The sequence below is a fragment of the Solea senegalensis genome, linkage group LG13 (genome assembly GCF_019176455.1).
Source record: "Solea senegalensis isolate Sse05_10M linkage group LG13, IFAPA_SoseM_1, whole genome shotgun sequence".
NCBI classification, from domain to species: domain Eukaryota; kingdom Metazoa; phylum Chordata; class Actinopteri; order Pleuronectiformes; family Soleidae; genus Solea; species Solea senegalensis.
The window spans coordinates 4174790-4191825 of NC_058033.1; the positions used below are offsets into that span (position 1 = coordinate 4174790).

Below are 17036 nucleotides of genomic sequence, written 5' to 3' on the forward strand. Positions count from 1 at the left end.
ATCATTTGACGTGATATTAGCAATAGCAGTAGCAGGTGTAATCTGAACAGCTGTGATCGGATGACTCAGGTCAGATGTTAACAGCAGGTGTGAACAGAGCATCAACAGAACATCTAATAAATGTGTGGATCATTTTTAAGCATCAGTTACCACACAATTGTCCGCGCTGCTCCTCGTCCTCGTCCTCGTCAGCCAGGTCCTCCTGCACCTGCTCCAAACAATACTGTAGATGAGTTACACTGTAAATGACTTTAAAAACATTCCTAAAAACATTTCTAAAATCTCAACAATTAGGATTCTGATGTATTTAGTGACAGCACTGCTGAAAGCCTCTTTTTACTCTTCACTGTAAAGTCATGGCTTGGGTTTTTTTTTCTTATTGCCATAAATTCTGATGATAATGACCTCATTCAACCATGCTTGAAAACACATGAACTGTGCCTTTAACTGCAGCTGTTTGTAGGTCTTCAGTCATGGGACATGATGAGACAAAGTAGTATCCACTTTAGAGTGTCCAAATGTGGTCATTGCAGTAAATGAGTTTAGAAATGTGAGTAAAATTTTAAGTTTTTATTGTCAACTATATATTGGTCCATATCAACACGGACACTTTTATTTATTCTACTAAACCACTGCTCCTGAACAGGTTTTTTTTTTATATATATATATATTCTAGATACTAGATACTCAACAGTTTTAATGGTATACTGACATTTTTTGTTGGGGACATTGTTTGACATTTTAGACAGTTTATAATTGGACAGTTTACTAAATAATCTAGTTTTTGAGAAGGCAGTTGTTGACATCATACCATATAATGACATATTTGACACTAAGTCTGTTTTTTGAAAAGAGTTGCATTGAAAACACACAAGTACATGGTTAGTCTAGTGTGACTCATTCTTAAAAGTTTTAATGGTCTATTGACATTTTTTGGTGAGGACATTCTTTGACATTTTGTACAATGTTTTGTGGACAATTTATATTTTAACGTGTTTGATGACACTATACGAGGAACGTTCATATTTGATCGTGGGTTTGCTGCGGAGCAGTGACGTCACATTAGCGTAGCAGTAGCACGTGTAATCGATCGGATCGCTCAGGTCGGATGTTAACAGCAGGTTTGAACAGAGCGTCAACAGAGAATCTAAGAAATGTGTGGCTCATTTAAACAGCAGTTACCACATTATTGTCCCCGCTGCTCCTCGTCCTCTTCCTGTTTCTGTCTCGGCGTGGGAGAAGCTCCGAGAAGGGAAGTGGAACATTCCACATAGCTCGACATAGAGGGGAAGAGTGGAATGTACCAAGTCACGGAAAGTACACAAAGGCTTTTAAATCAGTGTTTCTTTGTACAGGAGCAGCACCACCTGTAAAAAAAAACGTTCATCAACATTCATGTCCTCGCAGGTCAAATAAAAGAAAAAATGGCAGCTGAAATTGTTTTTGTTTTTTTTTGCGAAAGCAGAAAAAACCCCACCACCTATAAGAAATGCTGCCACCTGCTGGACGTGCTTTCTCCCCCTCTTCTTATAAAAGCTGCCCAAAGGATCCCTTTGAGCTCTTTGTCTTAAAGTTATCAACAATAAATGTTGTGACAATAAATTGATGTTTTTCCTTGTTGTGTCTTAGTACTACTGGGACACTTTTAACAGTTTATGCACAACACCATATAGCACCTTCTACTGGTCATAAACTGCTATAGCACACAAACAATCATTCATTAACATGACAGACATAGCCTGACACTAAAGTAAACACTAAATAAAGTGCACAGTAAAAGAAGACATTTACTGACACTAAAATAAACAATAAGAGAGTAGGAGTAAAAAAGTTGTATGCATAAGTTAGGAGTTTGCAATAGTACAAGACAGCGTAGGTTATCTGGGCAAGTCAACATTTGACATTAGAATTAATCAGATAAAAGACCCATTGAGACATCGAGATATCTTTCACAAGGGTGACCTGGCCAAGAAAGGCAGCAGCACATGTCATAGTTATTCTATTATTATTACTCAAAAACCATTATCTAAGCTGAGATAACCTAGACTTAACTGGTAACTTAACAATACCCATTACAGCTTACTCACCTCCACCATAGAGCAGAACATCTTTCATAATAAACGTTGTGACTGTAGCACTCATCTTGTTATTCTTTACTTATTTTGATTTGATTTGATCAATTTTATTAATCCCAGAGGGCAATTCTGTTCAGTAGAACCGTACAGACTCCAATGCAGCAATAGCATCAGTGTTGCCAGTGTGAACGGATTCACTTTGAGTGGTGTAGTTGTCCTCCTCACATCAGGGTCAGAGGTCACTGTGAAGACAAGATAAACATAACAGTGAGCTGTTTAACAGTGATGCAATATATTTTAACAAACTAAGCGTTGTTTTATGGGTTATTCTAAAATGTTGTGAAATTCAACTCATTGTAAGATGAGAACCATCATCTTCTGCTATTCATCTGGTCCAGAGTTGGACCAACATCTGACCAAAAGCTATTGAAACAGTTTGCAGAACATGGTGGATCAGTGGTGGGGCCCCACATCAACACTGAATTCTCTTTATTAATTTTTGTTGAAAATCCATGCAATTGATTACCAAGAAATTACATGGCACAGTTTTGGGTGGGTGGGGTCAACAGCAATCCTGATGGCTTTGTGGGTGAGGCGTGTGGTATAAATGTCCATAAGGGCAGAGAGAGAGACACTGCACTCCCAGCAATATTTCACACATGGCCTGTGGAAGCAGCTCAATAACTCAGCTCTAGTCCTTCAATAACTGAACTCTTGCCCGAGCTTCAGGGTTAAGTCAGTGGGTTCCCTCATGTCACACTAAGGGACAGAAAATGACAGAAAATTGGTTCACTTTTCCATATTCTGCTCAAAATGGAACATACACGTCAATAAACTCTAAAGCCCTAAATTCAACACCACTCCTCAAGTTCCTATAACAGGTTGGCTACTCACAGCTACTCCCCTCTTCTCTCCAGCTGCTGGTACACTTTCCTGGTGGATGATGGATGGAGAAAGAGAGAGAGAGTTGGCAGCCTCTCTGCTGAGGGTCAGAGGTCAGGCGTGATGATGTAGACGTGAGGTTTGAGGGGCTCGGTGGTGTCTTTGCTATAGTAATGCTGGATCAGATACTCCAGGTAACCAGTCAGCAGGAGGGACTTCCTGCGTAGCGCCTGCATGCTGGTCATGTAAATATCTGGCAACACTGAAAATTGTTTAATGTTCATAATGTTGCACAAGTTCATCTTTAAATATATTTTAGTCCAGTACCTCCAAACCAGCCTGCAGGGAACAGACCAGCAGCTCCAACACTAAAAACAAACAAACAATTAATTTAATCATGAAATAACAGCCTCAACATAACGGGTCTGCTTCAAGTCGACTCACACACATTCAGTTTCAAATGCAGTATTCACTGCCAACCACAAGATGGCACTTGCTGACTTGAGCCTTAAGAGGCCACTTCATCCAAAAAAAATACAATGTTTTTGGGTTTTTTTTGTTCCTAATTTCCAGAGATAAATGTGTTATTTCATCATCAGACAGTGGCTCTGAGATACACGTCTCATTCCCACAACAACAGAGGAAGTTGGGATTGAAAAACACTGCTCTTTACTGTGTTCCTCGTTTTATGAGTAAAAGATGTGAAAAATATTTAATTGATTAGAAAAAGCTGTTTAAATTTGTTCTTCATTTGACCAAGTGGCAAAAAAAAGTGTTCAGGTGTTTTAAAACATACTTGATTCAAATAAATGGGTCGTTATCAGGCTTAAACAGTGCTTACTGAGGAGCTGACCATTTGAATCAGGTATGTATGAGCAGGGAAACATCAGTGGCTCCCCAGGACCAAGAGTGAGAAACCCTGATGTATCACGATAATGCAAAGTTGCCCCCAAAAAGTAGCAGTTTAAGTTTGGGTAATTAAATCCAAAACCAGAGCTGGAGAGGCCCGACACATACTTCAGTCCTCTAAACAATTAAATAGACACTGAACAAAAATATAAATGCAACACTCCCATTTGTCATGAGCTGAACTCAAAGATCTAAAACATCTTCTGTACACACAATGAATCCATTTCCCTCAAATATTGTTCACAAAACTGAACATTTCAGAGTGGCCTTTTATTGTAGCCAGCTCTAAGGAACTCCTGCACAGTATTCATACTGTCTAATCAGCATCTTGATATACCACACCTGTGATGTGGGATGGATTATCTTGGCTAAGGAGAAGTGCTCACGAACACAGATCTAGACAGATTTTATGAACAATATTTGAGAAAAATATTATAATATTAAAATATTTTTAGAAAATGTTTTAGATCTTTGAGTTTTTATTTTTTTATTTAAATTTTATTTTTTTGTTCAGTGTAGTATGACTTTAAGGAAGCACTTAAAAGAAACACAGGCTCCGTCTGTAAAGCAAGTACATGTAAGAGGCTTATTTATAGGCGACAAAAACCACAACAATTGTTATTTTAAAGCGATTACGCACTTGACCGGCCCCCGACTGACCAGACTAGATGCTCAGTGCCCCCCCCGGTCATTTGAGTTTGAGGACCCTAATTTAGAGGAAAATAAATAATTAAGTGCAGTAAATATTATCCACTAGGAGTCTTCAGAACGGATTTTCATTTGAATCAGGTGTGTTGGAGCAGGGAAACATCTAAAACATGCAGGACAGTAGCTCCCCAGGACCAGAAGTGAGAAATCCTGATATAACACGATAAGTAGCCAGAAAAATCAACAACAACACATTAGATGAAAAAAAAACAACCACATTTTTTAAAGCGTGAATATGTGAGCTATAAACACACACTTACAGGATGTCCATATAAGGAGTTGTGTATTATTCCCATGGTGATTTACCATGGGTGCACCTGTTTGGAGTTTTATCTTGAAAAACAGTAATTGTGCATATCATAAAATAGGGCAGAAAAATAAACGTACTATCTACTAAATACATGTAGATTTAAAAAAGTATTTCATACTAAATCTTTTTGTCTTGTTTGTCTTGTTTATGGATGGTACAATTTGGTTTTGGGTAACCAAAGAAATACTGGGGACACTCTCTTATAACTGCCCTGTCTACTCAGGTTAATCCTCGTTGTTATTTCAGTGCTGGGATTAACTTGTTCAAACAACGCCAAACATTAGAAGCGTTCACTCGGATGGATAAGGCTCGCTGGCAAGTTTTATTTGTTTATCATGTAATAACAGCATCAACCTGCTATAAAAGCAGAGCTCATGGTGTGAGGGGCGGGAAAGAGAAAACAGTCTAGAAAGTACCAGGAGGATGACACAAGAAGAGAGGGTGTGGCCAAACACTTTCCTAATCCAGAATGATCCTGTGAGTCAGCATGGACTAATCCAGCAGGGAATAAAAACCAGGACAGAAGATTCCAAAAGCGGACCCTCAGTCATTTTATATTGTAAACAAACATACAACAAACTCTATTTCTTCTGGGACATCATCTGAACATGGTGCTGCTGAGGTCAGGATGGCTGTGGAGACAAAGTGAGTGATGAATATGGAGGAGTGTTGCTTTTTGAAATATTCTCAATGATCATTTTGTTTTTATTGGCTGGCAAGGTGTGAAAACTATTATTGTAGTTTTTCACAGTTGGCGAAATATGGATCACATTTGAATCTGCAGCTTCCTGATGAATTATTCTTTGGTTCTGAGAGGATCTTTTGGTTTGTTTTTGTGAGAAATAATCATTTAAAAATGTTTAAATAAATCTCAAGACATTGTGAATGTTGCACAAATTGACCCACCTCCTTGTATTCAATTCAGTTCAAGATTATTCATCCTAATTTAGTTCAGTTCTGCTTTATCCTCTGAGGGTCACGGGGAGCTGGAGCCAATCCCAGCCGACATAGCGTGAAAGGCGGGGTTACACCCAGTACTTCACAGGGCCAACACAGAGATAAACAACTAGTCACTAGTCAAATTCACAAACACAGGTCTGTGACTGAATAAAAAAAGATAATTTTATTGAGAGAGAAAAGTGTAACTGTTATGAAACGGCCTTTCATAATCTCATTAATTACCCCGATCATGTCTTTAAGTGACTAACCAAGGATAGGCAATCAAGGTCAGTGTGGAAAACACACACACACACACACACATAGATATAATGCATTCCCTAGCCCCTTACCCAGGGGCGGTCCGAGACCATTTGGTGCCCTAGGTGAGATTGATTGATTGATGTGCCCCTTCCCCACGAGAAAGTAACTCATGCCAATATGTGCAAAATAATAAACCTGTTCAATAATAAATATACAAAAAATAAACTTTTAACGTTAACAGTAGTGCAACATCTGAGAACAAAAAGTGCACACTAAAGACCACCAACCTCATGGTTTATACTTACTGTGGCCAGACCACTGAGGCATTCTTGAGCCATGGTGGACCTGAGGTTAGAATTGTCATATATTTTACTTAAGTTTAATTTATTTTTATGTCAAAGTATTGTTGTAGATACAGAAGGATGGCAAAAAGTGTTGAAAAAATAAATAGACATTATAATTTTAATTCTATTTTATTTTTTCTCGCCGCATGTTTTGGCGTCCCTCACTAGATGGCGCCCTAGGCAAGCGCCTATGTCGCCTGTAGGAAGGACCGCCACTGCCCTGACACTAACCTTAACTGTCACAACTTAAAAAAAAGCAAGACCTATGGTCCTCACTTTCCCAAGATGTCCTCCCTCCCTATACGCTCTTTGGTCCTCACAAAGATACCCATACAAGAACACACACATGAACAATGATAACAATGTGAACTGATTAATGGGAGCTTACAATTTGATGACATTTATTGGAATTGAGTCCCTTTATTTGTGGTTTACATTTTGGCAGATTGATCACCAACACCCAATTTTGTCGCTCTCTGTCCTCAGCTCCTTCATCACATGACCCGAGGCAACCTCTTCAACTCTCTGATATGGACGCATTTAATAGCGTTAATGGTCTAGTGGGATTCAACTGTTCTGTCCGTCCCCACGTGCTACCAATTTCGCTCGAATGAGTGACCCTCTCAAGATAAATATGATTTTTTAGAATTATTATTGTATAAAAACATATAAAAATAAAATAAAGTGCACTCTAGGAACAGGGGGGTCAATAAATACCCTCTTCCCTCTGCATACCACAGCATGTCAAGAGATCTGAAATGACGTTTTTGTTCTTTGCAAAGGACGACAAACAATTATACAGAGTCTGTAGGAGTTTATGGCAAAAAGCTGAGGGGCATTTATGGTCCTATGGGAACGTTTTTGGAAACAAGATTCACTTAAGCTGGTTTAAACCAGTTCTGATATCAGAGACACTGTCCTTGCATGAATGTATGCAGGTATTAATTATAAAAGGATTATACAAGGGCCAATTCAACAGGTTTTACATCACGCAACATTTTTATAAATTGATTTATACATCAAGTACATGCGTGGCTGTAGATCTGGGGGGAGATAACGACCTAATAAGATGTCAGAAGGTGATGATACAGGCAGTAATATGATGTTACCTCGTGTCCCGCGTCTTCTCTTTAGCTTCTGTCCTGAAACGCTGGAAGCTGAACTGGTGTGACCTTTGGATCGATGGAAGCCTCTGCTTCTACAAGAGCGACAGCAGGCGGGAGCTGGAGCATCGGGTCAGCCTCAAGACGGCATGTGTGGACGTGCGGTCCGGCCTGGAGTGTGGAGGTACAACACATGGATATGAGATCACTCTACAAAATCTATCACCAAATCTTTACATGTCGGTTTCAGGAAAATGAGAATAAACCAAATTCTGTTGTAACATGAATCACATGCCCTCGAATTGCAGTTGAAATGGGACTTTTTGGCTCATTATTTACTGGTTAATGTTGTTAATGTTCTAAATTGGCTGCAGACGTGACTCCACCGGAGAGCAATCCCAGGGAAAATCTCCTCGTGGTTCAGCTGAGAGACGGCTCGACAGCCAACCTGTGTGCCAACAGTGAAGACGACTGTTTGTAGGTGCTCTCACTTCACCCTTGTCTGCTCTGCCTCGCTTCACATCTGTGCATCGTCCCTTCATCTCTGTTTATTTCTCTTCCAGAGCATGGAAACTGACTCTGCTGGAAACCAGGAGAAACCCGGTGAGTTGTGATCCATGTTCATGACATGTCGTCAACCCTAAAAAGCTGGTCCAGTGACAACACTTACATTTTCTTCATTGTACCCATGTAAAAATGTACACATATGTACTGTATCGATGCCCCTACACACCTTTTACTGTACCTGTGCTCATACATAACCTTCACAGTACCCACATATGCCCGGACTACTTACCGCCCCCCAACATCAAATTCAGTGACTTTTCAAGGCCTTTCCAGGACCAACTCGTTCAAATTCCAGGACCAAATGTGCTGACACAGCTTAAGACAGGAGGGCAACCTGTCGGAACGGCTTCTCCCATGGCGTCCACTTTTATTGATTTGCAGCACACTCTGCATCTGGACAAGTGATTGTCCCTGGGATCTTAATTAAAAAGATTAAAAAGACATATTGATGTTACCATCTAGCTCAAATATGATCATTACATTCTCAGTATGTGATTGTTCAATTTCTATTTCATTGCAAACAACATTAACATCTTCCTGTGCTGCAGGTATTCACGTATGACCCGTACGATGACTCCTACCAGGCTGTCCCCATCAACAGATATCACACCGTTTACATCACACCCGGAGCAGGACCAGGTATGTTAGGTGACTTATTAAAGGCACCAGTGTCCATTTTGGTGCTATTTGGACAAGAAGTGCAAGTGATGAAATGCGACAGATATACAGTAGACGCCACTCACTTCCCTTTGTCCTGTATGCGGGTTACCATGGCAACGACGGGACTGAATTACACACTTGAAGGTTCTTTGTGCAGAGAACACACCTGTGTGTACAGTGTCGATCGACTTTGACTCTGTTTGGATAAGCAACGCAAAAATGTCGGTTTCTTTGTCCGTTAAGGTTCGCTTGGCAGGTTTCAAACCCAGCAGGTGACTTACTAAAGGCACCAGTGTGTGCAGTGTGAACTTTGACATTGTTTGGATAAGACAAGGGAACAAATACAGGTGGTTTTACCAGTTTTAAAATAAGTAAAATAAGTTCTGAGAGCAGTGAGTTTGAGTTGTTGAATCAGAGTCGAGAACTTTGACACAAACAAACGTTTCACTTGCCTTTACTCTGTGTTTTCTCCAAGGCGATCATCACGTGGTTGTGCAGAGGGACCCGTTTGATAACGTGATGGAGCATCTCGCACTGGGATTACTGGGAGGCATGGCAGCAGGTGCAGCCATGCGGTCCTTCCTCTGGATGCCCGTGTTTTTCTGCTGAGACGATCTCTGATTTCGAGCATTAGCACAAAGGATTTTTCCTTCATCTTTTAAATCCTCTGTAAAATCTCAAGTGCAAGTTTACCAGACAAAGTAGAAGAGGATAAAATGCTTGTTTTTGCTTGTATACACAGCATATTTATACTTCTACTTGTGGACCTTTGCAAAAGAGGAAGTCAGTGTTGTATTTATCGGTTTTGTCTGAATTTTAAACGTTGCAAACTAAAGAAAACGTGTCATTTGTCAGGTGCTCGAACTTAACACAAAATAAGCTGTGTTAAGTTACAGCTGTTGATCAAGTGCTGTATGCTTAGTATCTTGCAAGAATATATTATAAATACCTGTCTTGAATCTTCTGCTTTGCTAAAGCAATCAAAGCTAAGCAATGTCAACTCCAGAAAAAAAAGCTAATTAGGTTTCAAATTTTCTTTTTTAGTAAAGAGGAACAGGAAACAGGAAAAGAAGTTTTGAAATGAAATACATGGTTGTACCTATTATTTACTTTTATTATTATCATTATTATTATTATTTATTTAGTTTGTTTTTAAGCAAGGAAAACCAGAAGAGGAATAACTTTGTTTCTATTATTTTGATCTAAATTGTTACCTTGTCCTTATTCTCAATAGTTGTATCCAGGAACCTAAAACCAAATAGAGTTGTTTCATGACATTTAATGCAAGACAACAGATTCAGATTTGACAAAAATAAGTCTGAATATTGGTCTTTGTCTTGTCTTTATTATCCTTAAAAAGAGGAGACTGTCCACTACACTTAAGTAGTGCATGTAATATAATCTTTTTTCCGCAAATGCAAATGTCTTAATTGTCATCCAAGGCACAACAAATATAACATTTTCACAATTGAAGACACATTTAAAGGGAATTTCTAGTATTTTTTTAACCTAGGTATTCAACATTTGGTTGCAAGTACATCGTTATGGATTTAACTACAGTAGCTAATTTTTTCTGTGTTAACTGTCGACTCATGACTATGTGAAACTCTGACGGTTTCCGCTTTGAATTCCGTGTTGGCTATTGTTTAAGTGTTCATTATCATGTACAATCACAGATTTTGTCAAAGTCGAACATTAAATCATGATGTCAAACCATTTCTTTGTTAGTGTCCGTCACTCAGCAGTGATGTAGCAGCTCCAAGCAGCTTTTTGATTCTCCTCAACTCTGTGTTATTTCTTACTCTGTAAAGTCCCTTTGTTTGATGGCAGCCTGCTGAATCTGTCCTCGTCTGTTATTGTCATCACTGGACTGTCAGAGACTGCGGTGCCCCGATGCTTCTCTTGCATGATGCAGTTTATCCAAAAGATTTAAATATCTAACAACAGCTAATTTGGCAAGTACACTCACCCAAATTATTATGTTTACCAACCGAGTATGGGCTTATCACATTGTCTTTACAAAAATAGTGATCATTTTCAACGATTATCTGTAATTCCCTACTGTTACTCCTCTTTCAGAGGGACTCCTCTCTTGGCATGTCCGTTAGTTTTCACTCCGTTGTCTCCTAACTTTCCCTCTGCTTGAAGCTTCCTGATCAGATCGTGGGGGCCGTTCCCCATGAGACCTGACGGGTGCCTGTATGAGCCTCCCAGTTTATCCCACAGTGTGAAGTACTGGCCGTAATTGTAGTCGAAGAAGAGATGGTGGTCAGTGTGGTGAGCCGAGCCATTGATGACGTTTGTCAGAAGGCCAGGAACGCGGTAGTCGCCGTCGTGGATGGAGATGGTCCAGATGTTGACGAAAACGTACAGGGCCAGGTAGAGGACCTTGTGGAGCGGGAACAGGAAGGGGTAGATGTGGTACGGGAGTCCCTGCATGAAGCCGTCCACTGGGTGAAAGGCGTGGCTCGCAAAGGGGGTGGGGATCTTCCATATATGGTGCGGCTTGTGGAACAGCTGTTTGGAATGAGACAACGAAGAAAGCAGAGGGGTTTTACCACAATTTCACCCATCAATGCCTCATGGTGAAACTGGCAAAGATGCTATAGCCGCAATTCACCCATTCACTCACACAATGCAACTATGTGCAGCACATTTTCAGTCACCCATCATTCATATCCATTCACACAGCCATCACAGCACATGTGGGTTAAGTGTCTTGCCCAAGGTCACATTTGGACATTTAGACGAAGCAGATCCAGGAATCAACAACCTACAACCTTCCAGTTGAAAGCCAACTCTCTCTACCACTGATCACCATCACCGTCACCACACATGTTCTATATATATTGAATATGAATGACCTACATTACTGTAATTATAAGAAAACCCATCCACTTTATGGGTTTGTAAGTAAGTAAGTAATTGAAACCTGCAGCCTGTTTGACATTATGGCATTAAATATTATTATTGTTGTTTTAAATGGCTACAATGATCAATAGCACTTGTGCTTACCTTATAAATACGCTTGTGATGCAGGAAGCGATGGATCCAGTAGATGCACATGTCAGTAAAAAACAGGAAGGAGGTCATACTCACAAAAATCCCCACCCAACCTAAAAAAAACACACACACACACACACACACCAGGTAAAGAAACATCAAATATGATCAGAAACTTTACGATTACTGTCGACAGACACTTACCCAGCGGACATTCGCTGATGCTGTCGTACAGTTTGCTGTATCCTCTAACTTCAGCAAAAAACAGGCCGACGGTGGGAATGCTGATCCAGGGCAGAGAGGTCATCGCGTATTTGATCTCCCTCTGAACCTGATTCTGAGGAGGAAACATTCAAGACATATTTAAAATAAAACATAACTTCCTCCTCTTCTTCTTCTTTTATACCTTAAGCAACATGAAAGCACAATGAGCACTTCAAACAAATATTCTTGGAGTTGTTTTAAGTTCGTGTTTACGTATGTTCATGTATTTATCTTCTTTATGACTAAATTATATTATAGGGTGCGATAAGCGAGGTGCAATCACTGCATTTTAATTTTTATGGGTGAAATAAATCCGACTCTTGACTCTCATCTAAACAACTCGGACATCAGCACGATAAAATGTTGCGTGGTGATCAGAGTTTAATCGTGATAGATGTGGACGTTGCACTTTGATGGTTTCATTTCATCTTTACCTTCCGTGTCTAGGATGCAGTTGCGATAATCTGCTGTTGTATTTTACTCCTGTGCTTTTTGGCTGAACAAATAAACCGTAGCGTCCTGTTTGTTTTGTATAACCAAACTGTGACTAATATATAAAGTTTTACATTGTTAGTCAGAATTAGGTCAATGAAGGTCTCAGCTAATTAGAGTTAGCTAAAAAAAGATATTTTAATTTCTGTTCCGTTTCCGTGTGAACAGGGCCTCACTGACTTACAACCAGCGGAGTCGCCCCCTGGTGGCCACTCAAGAGAATACACATTTCCAACATGAAGCATCAACTTCACTTTCTGGACTCAGAGACTGTGTCTGTTAATAATAATAAACAGTATAGGATGTGTATTTACCTACTTTATTAAAGCTGATTTCTTATTTTTTATTACCTAATTACTTTATTTTATGTAAATGTTTATTTTTAAACTTGTATTGCAGGTGTGACAGTTTACACCTTGTTCACTTTTTTGTCAGCAGGGCCAAGAACAGAAGCACAAACGCTGCTGGCCCCATTTGAATGATGAGTCACACAAATGGGGATCATTTGTTGAATGAGGCCATTAAGGCCATTAACTGGATGTGGATCCTTTGGGGCAATTAATGCCTGCCAGGCACTAATGACACTACGAGTAACATAAACAAGTGTTAAATACATTCACTGCTCGGTACAAAAAAATACGACGATGCCGGGGGGATTCTTACCTCTAAAAAGTGCGGGTGCTTCATCAGTTTGTGGTCGAAGATGAAGAAGTAGCTGATGGCGCCCAGGCCCAGGTACAGGATGGCAGCCCCGAGGTTCGTCAGCACCAGCAAACTGAGGATCTGCCGCACGGCGCCATCCTCAGGCCACGATGCAGGGTACACATACGGCGTGAGGACATAATAATCGGCGACGTTCAGAACAAGATCCATGGTTGAATCTGTAAAAGATAAATCCAGAACAGATACTATAAGGCATTTTTAAGATTTTAAAACAAGAACATTTTGACAGGAGACCTTCTAAATGTGTATAAAATGTTATATTTCCCTGCTTAAAGCTACTACCAACATAAACATGACAAAATCTTGTTATATCATTCCGATCTGATCCAGAATACAGATTTGGAGGCAATTTAGATAAGAGATAGGGATTTGAAAACCTAATCTCCTTGGCGGACGTGACAATGTATGCATGGTATTTCTCACACTATAATGTGCATGATGTCACAAGAAATGTTATTTGTTGACCATATATAGGTTGTACAACTATTAATGCGAGGCTGGCACTGTGATAAAACACAGTTGAAATGGTCTTTGATTTGCCTCCCAGTAGAGTTTAGTCAAAAAGTTGCAAACTAAGTAAAATAAAAGCATTTATTTCAACCTAAACAAATGAGTATTTTACACAATTACACATTTAGATCCAGCTGTGCATACAAGTAATAATACTAATAGCTATTTAAAATTATATAACCTCTTTCATGGTACCAAATGCTGCTTTACAGAGTTGGATAAAGAAATGAAAGGACTGAAAATAATTATAATAGGAGTACTTTGGATGATTTAGCTAGCAAGTAAAAGCCTTTGTAAACAATTGAGTTTATTCATTTTTAAAGATTTGTAAATTACAGATACAATTACAGAAATAGTAAATAAATGTTTGCTTGTAAATTAATATAATTACACCAATGGAGATGGTTTTATAGCGACAGTGTGTGGAAAAGTTGAAATCTCTTTGTTTCAATACTTTCTAAACAAAATTTTAAAAAAATATATAAATTAACCTTAATGAACTTTAACATCTGTAACAGTGGCAGTAAATACGCCAAACATACCATGAGCTATAGAACAACTCTGTGCACAGACATTTATGTAACAGTGACTGTCCCAACTTTAGGTGTAAAATCTGCACAAATAACAAACACTAATAAAAAGAACCCTGGATTAATGGTAAAATAAGAGCTCGCAGCACTGACACTTTGTTATAATAATACAGTTATGTCTATGATTTCAGAGCTCACTGTACCTTGTGTGTGTGTATGTCGCTCCTGTTCCGGAACAAGAAGTGAAGGGACGTGCGTTAACACTAAAGGTAGGTCAGCAACCAATCAGCGACGAGTGGGCTGTTACATCACAGCCAGAGCAGCCAATGAGCGCGAAGTGTCTCATCACGGCACCGTTGTTATGATTTTCGATTGGCCAATTGGAGGATCTGCTCATGGCGCTAGAGAAAGAACGATACACTGTCATAACACACATCTGTCTCAACTTGCACATCTGCACTTTGACCACTGCGCCAGTATCGACAGCGCAATACATGATAGCAGCATGGTCCCGGAAGTAGAAACCCTGTTTATTTTCTGCACAGATATATTGGTTAACATGTATAATGTTATAACAACTGAATGCAAACTCACCATAAGGAACGACAATGTGAGACGGTGTTAGATGTACCCGTAAAATCGTTATATCCGTGCGGTGTTATCAATGAATTACGCAATTAAGCGTTTAAATCGCTTTTCGACGGGAAGAACTACATTACCCTCAATGCACAGGTGTAACAGCGCTTGTTGCTTGTTTTTGATTGCTATATCTGCTATACCCGCTAACATGTCGGCAAAGGTGTTTCAGCTTTACAGCTTTACGTCAGCATAAACATCCACGTTTTCTCTCACGACACACAAACGACAATATATTGTAGAATTACATTACCAACAAGCTGAAAATGTTGCCGGAAGTTGTTGGAAACATATGACCCGCAATGGTTTATGGGATGCGTACTATTTTGGCTGGTGGAATAGAAATTTAAATAGTGTCGTATCTTTGACGGTTTTGTGTTTTACAATGTATTATTTGTTCCGAATCACATCTCTTGTGGTCATTATTCACCTCGCTGCTGTTCGGGCTCCATCCTGGCTCAAATCCCCCCTTAAATTTGGACTTTTCAAACAGTCGTTAAAGAAAATGAATAGGGCTTTTACTTCCGGGATTATGGCCTTTCTAAGGGGGGTCCGTCGCTACTACGCTACCAGACTTCATTCACAAACAAACGCATTTTAAACTTATCTGATAATTAACCAAACGTTTGCCTCTTTTGAAAATTAACTTAATATGTCATGTTCAGCTCCGAAAGCTACTTTTTAATTCGGCATGTTCCAAAATTTAACACGGTTTGTTTTAGAACAAAAAAACAAACAAAAGAAAAACCGTATAGTTGCATGTGCTTCATATCACCACCAACCAGCCAATTATGACTTGAAATCTTCATTTTTTTAGCCAGCGTTTCACAATCACTGATATTGAGTGACGATATTTTTTTTTTTTTTGCTGTCTAAGTTACATGTTTTATTGGTCAGCTTTACTGGCAGAAAATATGAATTGCTTCCCTTCTACCATAAAAAAAAATGTCACCAGTTCAGCCACGAGATGTCGCCATTGCTCTAAGGTAAAGGAGAGAGAGCTGTCTGCCTTTTGCAGAGTGCAGGGATTGTATTATTGTGAAGGGATATAAAAATGTAGGGAAAAACTGAAAAATCATATAGACTTTGTAGAAAATAAGCTTTTTGTAGCTGTAAATAGAGGTTCACTGGATTTAAAATGACAGTATTGAAACAGTGCTTTATTTATTTTATTTCAGAAACACTCTACAAAATGGCAGTGTTATGCTACAGGACTGTGATTTATCAGAGGGAAGTTTCATTACTGTATAACTGATTTGGAATAATGATAGTCCCTGATCACACTGATTTGCCCCAAGTTCAGTTCTTAAGCCTCGAAATGAAACTTTTAAATAACCTGACTTATATGCAGGAGGTCATTTGTTCTTTTTATTCTTTTTTCGCTTGTTTTTCTTCCCTTTCTTTTTTCATTCTTTACTTTTAAGTAGAAGCTATTGCCAATTTTCTTTCTGATCAATTTTCATTATGATGTTTGTATTACCACCAGGGGCCGCCAAACATTTTAAATGAACCTTATTTGTGGCCCCAAAATTGCCTCGATAAATTTAAAGCCCCATAAATACAAAAAGTTTGTATTTTCAATTCACTTTGAAAAGTTTTGTCTTAGAAATCATGTTGTCCTAACTTTGATTGTTGAAGAAGCACCTTTAGACATTGGGGCAGTTTAACACCTATCCGTTATTGGATGAGCTAAAAGAATATGGAGGAGATTAAATTATGCATTTTTACTGTTCGGAATTTTGCAGAACTGAATAATAAGAACAACTGAATCACAATAATTAGAGAAAATGATTTTCTGAACCTTTCACGTCATCAACCAGATGCCACAACCTCTTGCTTGATGCAGGTTGAATTGCTGTTCCAAATTTTCACTCAAATGTTTTGTGGTTTAATTTACAGAAATTCAGTTCATAATTCTAAACTTTATAGTTATTTATTGTCAGACCTTTAATGAATGTTGGGTTGATGTTGACATTGCAACCTGACATCAATTCAGTTTTTGTTTCCGCTTTAAGATTCAACAATGTCAGAAGGAAGGAAGGAAGGAAGGAAGGAAGGAAGGAAGGAAGGAAGCTCAAGCATCTCTTCAAAAAGGACACTTTACAACAGAAAACAAAACA

At 39.1% G+C, this 17036-nt stretch overlaps 2 protein-coding genes across 2 annotated transcripts; one reads left to right on the plus strand and one right to left on the minus strand.

The window, feature by feature from the left end:
- Nucleotides 1-5154: 5154 nt before the first annotated feature.
- plekhb1 (pleckstrin homology domain containing B1) lies at nt 5155-10474 on the plus strand. Its single transcript, XM_044042915.1, has 6 exons — nt 5155-5529; nt 7563-7715; nt 7906-8008; nt 8095-8134; nt 8647-8737; nt 9234-10474. The coding sequence occupies exons 1-6, from the start codon at nt 5493-5495 to the stop codon at nt 9365-9367; spliced, it is 558 nt and encodes a 185-aa protein (XP_043898850.1). The 5' UTR covers nt 5155-5492; the 3' UTR covers nt 9368-10474.
- On the minus strand, nt 10084-14566 carry sc5d (sterol-C5-desaturase). The gene is made up of 5 exons (XM_044042914.1): nt 14484-14566; nt 13181-13398; nt 11966-12098; nt 11774-11874; nt 10084-11275 (listed from the first exon to the last, which is right to left on the minus strand). Exons 2-5 carry the CDS (start codon nt 13388-13390, stop codon nt 10823-10825), a joined length of 897 nt encoding a protein of 298 aa, XP_043898849.1. The 5' UTR covers nt 13391-13398; nt 14484-14566; the 3' UTR covers nt 10084-10822.
- Between the last annotated feature and the right edge of the window lie 2470 nt (nt 14567-17036).